Source organism: Pseudoliparis swirei, unplaced genomic scaffold, assembly GCF_029220125.1.
Source record: "Pseudoliparis swirei isolate HS2019 ecotype Mariana Trench unplaced genomic scaffold, NWPU_hadal_v1 hadal_160, whole genome shotgun sequence".
NCBI classification, from domain to species: domain Eukaryota; kingdom Metazoa; phylum Chordata; class Actinopteri; order Perciformes; family Liparidae; genus Pseudoliparis; species Pseudoliparis swirei.
The window spans coordinates 12,448-22,566 of NW_026613396.1; the positions used below are offsets into that span (position 1 = coordinate 12,448).

The following is a 10,119-nucleotide window of genomic DNA, read 5'->3' on the forward strand; positions in this document are numbered from 1 at the left end:
TATAACATACTATACATCTCATGAACAACAAGATTTTTGTCTTTTTCATCTTAAGTGGGCCAAATCGCTAATATCAAAAGTAAACTAATGAAAATTGCTGCTGTAATTTGTTTCTTTTAATAAGCCATGTAACTTGCTGTGATCCAAGGTTTTGAACAGGTGTGATACTGGTGTGTGGCCACAGCGTGCACATCTGATGTTGCTCACAGTGGTCCTCAGTGTGCTCAGGGAGCTTGTGTGTATGCCCAGACACATGCAAAATTAGAGGGAACATTGGTCTTGACTATATTTTCTATTCAATTTTCAATTCATTTGACAAATAAAAGTGAGTTTTCATGGAAGACACGAAATTGTCTGGATGACCCCAAACTTTTGAACGGTAGTGTATATCTACCGTACAAAATGCCTGGATTACTGTCTTAATATTTTCTGGAGCTTTCTGTCTTTCACCGCTCGGATATTTGTCACAGGAGCGACCCGAAAAATGTGGAACTTTACATTTTAAACACGTCCTGATTAACAACTTTATAGTTTTCACTCTGCAAATCGTGCCATCTTGCATCTGTGTCACCCCCGGCATGTTATTACACTCTTGCGACACATCTTAGCACTATTCAAGCAAGAACTGGGTATTATGATTGCTCCTCTGATCCCCACCTCAACTCCCCATCCTGCCTCATATCCCCCCCCCCCCCGCAGGAGCAGTGAGGCCCCCCTGAGCTGTGTGGTCAACGATAGCCTGGCAGAAATGAGCCCCGAGTTGCAGCGCTGCGTCGAATGGCTCCAGGCGTACTTCAGCGAGCCGCGGACCACTGGGAGTCTCCCGCTCCCTGCCTTTCACCACCCCGCCCTGCAAGGAGGTCTGTCATGGATAAATATTTGCAGAGCCATGACTGGGATCGGGCTTTCACTCTTAATTGTCAGTTACATCACTTACACTCACTGGCTCACTGTGTTATAATGAAGTATTTTATGGTTGAGAGAGGGAGAGAAAGAGAGCGGCTGGGCGAGCGAGAGGAGAGCGAACAGAACACAGAGCTGTAACTTGGTTCAGTAATCTGTGGCAGCTCTTACCACGCGTGTTAGTCTTGGCAAGCGTTTCTATGATTCTTGGCACATTCTTTGAAACTGATCGAATTCCACTCTTGACATTTTTAGACAGGAAGCTTCTCTTTTTCTTTTTCTTTTTTTTCTCTCTCAATGACAACATGTGAATGGTAGTAAAGTTTGAATGAGCTTATTGTTGACTTGACCAGCCACCTAGGGCGAGTAAAATGGAAGCGACCCGAAAAAATGGACAATTAGTGTTCTTTCAACTGGTCGTTGTGGCTGAATGATTGAGGGCGCCGCGGAAAAAAAATAAGGAATTAATTATCCCTGGCGCTTTTGTTTTTCGAGGAAACAAAAACAATTCTCGCTGCCTGACAACTCACTTTTGAAATCGCAAACTTATCGCACCACTGCCGTTCTTTCAAACAATTACAGGCTATTTCTTTGTCACCTAAAGATTTTCAGAAATGCTCATTTAGAAGCACACCTACACAGGAGGGAAAAAAATTGCTCTAATATATGCATTTAACAATTGTGCCTCTCTTCCCTTGCAATCAGGCCTCAGTTGCTCTCTAATTTCATGCAGATCTGCAGTGCTTGAGTGATGGCATTTTCAATGAGCAGGTACTCCATCGAGACCCTGTATACAGCTATGAGTCCCACACTCCCGCAAAGGCAATGCAGAAATACATCAGGACCAATTACGATATCAACTTTCAGTGTGATTCCCTTCGCCACCGAGTGCTTGTGTACCAGCCCCAGGCTCTTTCAAATCGCATCTCATCTGAAGTCTTTGGGGTTTTAATTAAATTTCAGGATAGATGGAATTCTTCATTAGTACCTGATCTGAATAGGTGATTGTGCTGTGTTCCACCTCTCTCCCTCGTCTGTTGTTTTGGGTCTCAGTAAATACAGGGTTTAGGCTTGGATTGCTCTCAGTAGTCGGAACCATAGGCCATGCCAGTATAACAATGTTAAATGTTAGCATCGAGAGTATTTGTCTTCGGAGGGAGGAAAAATAGACGGTTTCTTTTTTTTCTCCTTTTATTTCTTTTTTCCCCCCCTGCTTGTTAACTCACAAATATTACGGATTCGTTTCGGCCCTACCGCTGTTCAAACTCCGACTCGATCTCGTCACGCAGCCGCCGCCTGCCTGGGAAAAAGAATACAAGTTTAATCAGGTCATTACAATCTGTGACAACCAACTTTTTGTTTGCTCGGTTATCTTGTGGGAGAACCCGAACGCGACGGCGCTCTCACAGCACTTGTCGTGTAATATTGAGTTGTGACCTTCACTTGAAGTGTTGCCATGTTTATTTACACATTTCTGACAAAACAAGCCACTTTTCATATTAGCTGTCACGATATACCTGAGCAGCGGAGGGGACATGAAAGGAGATGCGAGGTGCACTTTTATATACCGTCTGATTGTCATGTGAAACATCACACGGCGGTCGGGTCGTTAGAGGTAGAGGAAAAGAGCTTGTGTGTGTGTGTGTGTGCGCACGCTCTTGCATTTTCCCCCCTCAGAAAAAAAAACGCAGACACCATCATGGGTTCTCAAAGCGATGCATATTCTTATCTCATTAATTATACATCCATATGTAACAGACGAGAGGATCTTAGTCTCGGTAAGCGGCGCAGGGAATATGCAGGGAGGGGGCCGGGCGAAGGGGGGGAAGGGCGCTCTTCAAAGCCCAAATGACTGTGTTCCTGCAGGAGGCTGAACCTCCCCCTGTGCACAGCGCAGGGCGAGATGAGACACTCACCGGGACTCGCCCCTGTGATGTGGAGAGGAATTAGGGAAATGAACGTTTTCAGAATATCGAATAATCAGAGAATCATCGGCACCCCGTCAGCCTTCAAAAGTATGGATCCCTCAAGACTCGAGAGACACTTTGACTGGGAGTCAAAGTCTTTCCTCCCATTAGACACAAAGGATAATGAGGGAGCTGCGTCTCCACCATTGTCTTCTTATTGTCACAGTCGTATAAGAGGTGACTGACAAGCTGAAATTCAGCTCCCCAAATCTATCATTAGCTGGGCTGATGGAATTCAGTTTATTTCCATTGTTTATTTCTTCTTTCAAATTGCTGCTCATATACCGAATGATGAGCAAATCAATCATATGTGCCAATACAGTCATAATCACTGGATCTGTTCGATTTCACTGCGGGTCAGTGTGCCCGTGCCTCTGCAGCGGTCCCATCACCTGGCCTCGCGGTAGGTAATGACCTGTGACATAATTATGGGATGTCTGTAAACGTGTAAGTGCTACCTCTCAACTTTTATTTAAACAATTGACATCACTGCACCCCGATCTAAAGAGGGTCCTGACCCCAGACACACCGTATTAGGCTCTTTATGAAGTATGGGGCTCGGGGACTGCTCTCCTATCATTGCTGGTCACCTCGAGTGACCCGCATGAAGTCTCTGTCACTAACACTGATGAGGGCAAAGTTCTTTAACCTCTGGAGCGGCAGATAAAAAGCGCAGACACTCCAGAACTGTTGTGAGATGTGAAACCTTCCAGGAGGAAGAAGAAGAAAAACGCTGCTCGGGATTTATAGAAGTATAAACGGCCCCGTTTGCTCGGTCTGCTCGAAGGCGCTCAGCGGTGTCTGCCGGCTTGACACTGACTTTAGTTGTTTTGTCAATAACGTTTGCATCAACAGGGATTTGTCACCGCCGTCGCCCGGGCAAGTTGTCATCTGCCCACCGGAGACGGAGTGATATCAATATGTACCACGCACATCACGTGGCCAAATCCAAGGCTTTATGAGGGAGAATAATGCATAAAAGAAATTCCAGGGGTGTATCTTATCCCCTCATAATATTAAGTCTGTCTGCGTATAAGAGCCCGTCATCTCGTTGACAGCGTGATTATTACCTGAAAAATTATTAAACAGTACCTACGGGCCTTGTTCAAGACAAAGAACTCACATGGGTGCGCATCAATCAAATATATCCCCTTTAGGTTTTACACTTATTCCCCCCAGTTTAGGCAAATTGCCTTGTTCGCGTGGCTTTGTGTGGCGGAGAGTGACTATAAGGTAGCGAGGGAGCCTGGGGAGCAAAGGATGTTCACTCTGTAGAAGAGAGACAGGGGTGTGACATGTTTTCACACAATGCCAATTTAGAGGGATTTCTCATAGATCACTTGTCATGTGCTCTCTTAGACCATATAAATGAGAGAGAATGGGAGATCACTAATTGAATTTTCATGACTGAGTACATGTATGTACTTGAAGAATTGTTCACCCCCTCTTGATAACGAGACCATTGTTCCCCATCTTGTTCTCTGTGCAAAAAAAAAGAAAGAAAGTGTTTTTTTCACTTTCGACAAAAGCTCACCGCATCGATGTCTAAAGGTTGTCTTAAGGTCACGAGATGCTTCGAATACTTTTTTTCTTCTTTTTCAGCAATCAGAACTTGACAAACATGCTTTTCAGTCACTGCCTGGTAATCCCCCCAGAAAAAGATAATGCTAGTGCTAAAGTGCTAATGAAATCAGAGCCGTTAATGTGGTCGGTTAAGCTGCGGATGATTTGAAGAATTCCGCCATTTAAGTGAAGATGATATAATGAATCTACTCTGAATAGAAAGCAATTAAAAGGACAAATTGGTCTGATTAACCTCAAAGTCATCCCACTGCCACAAATGGTGTGCAACATTCAAATTATTATTATTACAAATCTGGAGCAGATTTGCAGTCTTTTTGGCCTCTCTTAATCCTTTTAAATGAAGGAGCGAACTTTTTTAATTTTAGCTGTGACCTTTCATAGCATAACCTAGATTTATCTGCCATAGCAATAGTTTTCTTACATCAGCTTCTGTAGCATGTTAATACCAGTCCTAAGGTCAAATTGAGGGACTTTAGTTGTTAATGAGTATTGTAAAGTCCTAAAGAGCTCCTTGGAGGAAGACTTGGGCCTCGAACCTGCACTCTGACATGATGAAAAACCATTAAGTTGATCAAGAATGATGTCTCAAGGTTTTGATTGACATTCAAATCGCCATCTTATTTCAAAGGAGTCAAATCGTCGTTGTGCTAAAGTGTTGTCTTGTTGTCGGCAGCCTCTCGGGCAGCTGTCTGATTAAACGAGGGACTCCTTGTTCCTCTGTTCTCTCCGTCTGCCTCTCGCTCTTCCTCTCTGTCCTTTGTGGCGAAGATGCGTTCAGCAGCCGCGTGTTGCAGGTACTTCTGAAGGAGGTGAAGTTTGGAGAGACGGTCTCGTACAAGCGCCTCGCTGAGATGGCGGGAAACCCCAGAGCGGCGCGGGCAGTGGGAGGGGCCATGAGGAGGAACCCGGTGAGTGTGGCTGCCATTGATTGACAGGCTTCTCTCTGACTTAATCCGATAGGGAAACTCAGAATTTTTAATCAAATCTTCTTCTTTTTTTGACTTTGTGAACGTGCATTGTGTAAGCTGCCTATAGTCAAAGGTTAATTAGTCATTTTACAAGGGTAGTAAATCAAGAATTTGACAAGTAACACCGGAGACACCATGACATCACTGAAAAATAGAGCTACAATAATTAGGTTATACATTTGCAACTATTTTAATAATAATAGTTGCTGTTGAGTCACTTTTCAGCAAATTACTAAATTTTCTTGTCAATTAAAGGTACTAAAATGTGAAGATGTGCTTTTCTCTGTTTAAGGTCAATGTGAAATTGTCACCATGGAAACTGTTAGGGGTATTTTTCAGCGTTTTCTGATGTTTTATCGACGTAATCATTAATCTATAAAATAGGCGGCAGATAAAGCGATAATTAATCTAATAATCAGGTGCGGCTCTAATTAAATATTCATAAATATAATTTGGATTATGTGTAACAACAACACATGATTTGCAATGTATTTTACGTCAATGTTTTATTGTAATAATGCTGCATTTATCAGTATACAAACAGAAACAAATACATAAATATATATATATATGTAATCTATTCTGGTATTCTAAAATATTGAGAACTTGTTTACATGTCTTGATGACCACCGCCTACAACAAAGTACTATTGTACACCACTTGAGTTTTCAAATATAATACATTTTATGAAAAATCTTCGTGACACCGGATATGTATTCTCGACTGTAGGCGTGTTCGGATATGAGCAGCGGCGGAATAAACGCCTCCCTCCGAGCGCGCCGGAGAAGAACAAGTCGACCTCCAGCACAGTTTTAAGCCCACACCTTTTGTTCCCGCTCTCTCAAATCTGTACCGTAGATGTGCGCCGCGAATCTCGGATTCTTGCCGTAAAAAAACCCGGCCCGCATCATTTTGCCCGTGAATCCACTGCGTACCAGATGGAGGGCTAGAGGGCAAGTGGTGCGTCTTCTTTTGATCAAACCCTTTGATCAAAGCCCCGTTTAGCTCTGCCCATGTAGTGCTGTGGGCACCACCGGTGTGCTCTGCGAGGCGGAGAACACTTCTTGTGCAGAGATGCAGCCGGCGAGACGCCCTCCCTCGCATGCGCTGTGAAACGGCTCGTGCGCATCCTCGTCTTAGCTCCGTGCGTTTTCCTCTCGACACCGTGAAAATCATTTTCCGATCATTACGTTTCATTTGAAACACATAATAAATGCAACTAAAGCACACACACAAAAACAAGCACTATTTAGTGAAATAGGCTTTACATGAGCCACTGGCGTTGCTTTTGGTTGGCTGTATAAAAAACATCTCAGTCTCGTGTTTTACAGACATTTCCGTCCTTTTGTCAGGGAGCCTGGGAGCCTGAGCCCTCAGCTCCTGATACAGATCCAGAGTCAGATTGTCAGTGTCAATTACTTGTCAGGAGCGCTGCTCCACTCAGGCTTCAACTGTGAAAAGCTCAGTGTGCTCAATCGATCCTCTCCGTGGCACTTCTTCTTCTTCTTCTTCTTCTTCTTCACCAGGATTTGAGTATTGATAAGCCCGCCGTAGTGCTCTTTCCCCCTCAAGTGANTCTCCGTGGCACTTCTTCTTCTTCTTCTTCTTCACCAGGATTTGAGTATTGATAAGCCCGCCGTAGTGCTCTTTCCCCCTCAAGTGAAGAGGCAGATCCGCAGGCCTTGAGGGTACCCTCCTCTGCCTCCAAACCCGGGGAACAGTATTGATCCGAATACTCTGGTAGTATTTCTCTGTCTGCAAGGTTAATCTGGGGCTCGGAAAGTTTTATTGCCGTTGATATGGGAGCAGGTCTACTGATGGATTTGAACTGAAACACACTGCATGTCCAACTTTTATATAAAAAGCTGGAGGTGCAGCAGTCAAGTCAGGATCACTTGGTTCAATCGGAGAACCACTCTTCCCGTTCTGAATCCACAATGATCGAATTGTTTTAGGCTTGCTTGTTTCATCTTTCTCCAGCCATTTAGTTTACAAAGAACTCGGCACCCCCCCTGGCAGTCTTCTGCAACAAGAGTAAACGCTCCACCGACTTCCTCTTTTTAATGATCACAGGGTTATCAGATCTTAATGTTGACACCCTCTCGATTGAATATTCATCCTGCTGGTGTTTTTGCCCATTAATTTTTGATTGCTTCTTTGCTTTACACTATAACAGAGTAAAAAAACATTTATACCCAAAGACTGAGCCGTCACCCCGAATGCGGATTTGTGCAGGATCAAACCCGACACTTTCGGTGTGACACTTTGTTTTCATGCAGTGCATGAACATAAAAAGCAAAGGGAGGAGAAAAAAAGTGCAGATTCATATTTCCTGCACGTCAGTTTCTCTTAAATCGCATCGTTTATGTGGAAAATCAGAGATTTTTTTTTCTTCATACATAATACATATCCACTATCAACATCTCCAACTCTGGCGTTGCCGTGACAATACATGTCAACCAGAGAAAGCAGCAAACATTTTCTCCAAACATTAGTTTGTTAGTAACGGAGCATAGTTTGTATGGTAACAGTGCTGATCCTCCATGGGATTTAGATTTTTTTTAAAGTTTAAAATGTTTCTCTCCACTTCCTTTTTGAATTCATAAATTGGAAGAATAAAAAAAAGTTTCTTTTTTTTATTTTAAAGAAAAAGTAGAAGCAAACTTTTTTAAAGTTTCCCTGTTTGCATGTACAATTGCTCTGGTGTAATATCTGCAGAACTTCGACATGTTTATTTCCTCCGAGTTTGATTTCTCTCTCTGTGTCCCTCTGTCGCGTCCAGGTTCCTCTGCTCGTCCCCTGCCATCGAGTCATCTCTAGCAGTGGACAGAGCGGGCCGTACATGAGCGGCAAGGGCAACCATCTCAAACAATGGCTGCTCACCCATGAGAGGCACGGAAGCGAAGGCTAAAGCATGACAGGGGCCAACTGTCCTTCATTCACTACACACACACACACACACACACACAAGGCCAGGATTTTTTTTTTGTAAGAACGCAAAACAGGGCCATAAAGTTTAGCGTGCTTGTCTCTCTCGGTGGAACAACTGGAGCTTCTTGTGGATATTCAGTGTATTCTTCTTTTTTGTACATCTAAGAATAGAGATGCTGCATTGTTAATGTGATACAGAGTTGTTGCAGAATTAGAATGTACAAAAATAACTTAAACAGAGAACAGTAGGAATTACAAACATATGCTCCCGTGGGTCTCCGTTGCGTTTGCCAGATAGTGCTGGAATGGTTTTTCTAAAGAATTATTATTCCCTTAAAAATATGTCTCTTGCATTGTTGTTGTTGTTGGGTTTTTTTCCCAAGCAGAATTAGTCTTTGTAGCGCTCGTTGGTTTTTTAATTTCCTGCCAAGTGAATGCTTTGTTCAACATCCAGTGATAAAGGCTCTGGATTTTACCGCTACAAAGCTTTGTAGTGAAGCATTTGTTTTGTCTTCATTTAGATCTCATTGTTTGCTCTCGCCTTATAATGCACCTAGAAAGGAGACGTCTTATGCATTATATAAATAAATACTTCTCAAAATGACAATTCCTTGCTTTTCATCATTTTAATTGCATTTAATTTAAAAATTGATTCCATGTAGTGTTCACTCAGTTCAGCTCATAATTAATTATGCTCTATGTCTTCTCCTCACTGCAGCTCCGGATGTCAGAGCTCCTTTTTCATTTCCGAGGAGTGTTTTCCATTAGAGGGCAGTACAGAACGGGAAACAGAAATCAACATTTCAACCTTGAATTCATCCTGCACATTTAATCTGTAACTTAAATGTTTATATGCTATTTTTTATTTTCATCGCAACCCACTTTAATCCCTTTGGGATAAATGTTTCTCTCTTGACACGGCCATATGGAGAGGGCAGCGGTGGCGGTGTGTGTGTTTAGAAATAGAAGCTGTTTTAATTGAATATGTCCTTTCCTTTCATTTTCTACATTTTCTCCCGATGATCCGTTGCAACATTGACAGTTTAGTTTTTTCCCCCCTAAATTCTTGAACAGCCTAGTGCAGCCCCAGGGTGACCCTCACTTGCCCGTAGTTATTCCTTTTTCCGTTCAGCCCAGGTAGCCAAATAATCCACTCTCCAAAATAACCCCGACTCCAACCTTTACGGAACCAACTCAAGTGGCCCGCTCGCTGAATACATTTGAACTTTTGCTGCATTTCTGAATTCCTTATCCGATCAGCCCCTCGCGGTCGTCTTGCCGTGCCGCTGGACTCGCTTCCTCTGCCGTCGGAGCGCCGTCGCTCGCGAAGACGTCGAGGCAGCAGACGGGCAGATGAAGAATGAGACTCAGTCTGTGGTTTCACAGAGGGCTAATGATGCCTGTGGTGACTACAGGCTACAGTCAGCCCCCTAACGAAGGGAGCTGTGACACAGCCACAAGGGGTCCCATTTAAGCCCGGCACACTCTGAAGTGCACTGTAAGCACCCTCCTTTTCTTTTCTTTTTTCTTCTCGTGGATAAGTAAATTCTATGGAATGCTGTGAATTTCGCAGATGGAGAAACTGATGTCTGTAGAGGTCTGAGGCTGATGTTAAAAAACAAGTCCAGCGTCAGAGCTTCAAACACGCGGCCAGTAATTGGCCATGTAATTGCTTAGCTACCCGAGGAATCTCTTCAAGATGATTCAAACCTTTTTTCTTTTTTCTTTTCTCAATTTTTACATTTCCATGGCAATTTAATATTTAT

General features: G+C 43.3%; 1 protein-coding gene across 2 annotated transcripts in view; it reads left to right on the top strand.

Annotated features, from left to right (window-relative positions):
- Positions 1–8,960, top strand: part of LOC130191572 (methylated-DNA--protein-cysteine methyltransferase-like) — a 20,809-nt gene extending 11,849 nt beyond the window's left edge. For both annotated transcript variants that reach the window (XM_056411212.1, XM_056411213.1), the window contains exons 3-5: positions 700–860; positions 5,223–5,362; positions 8,205–8,960. In XM_056411212.1, the coding sequence (XP_056267187.1) occupies positions 700–860; positions 5,223–5,362; positions 8,205–8,333 (430 nt within the window). In that variant the 3' untranslated portion in view covers positions 8,334–8,960. The remainder of the gene's footprint in view (positions 1–699; positions 861–5,222; positions 5,363–8,204) is intronic.
- The last annotated feature ends 1,159 nt before the right edge of the window (positions 8,961–10,119 follow it).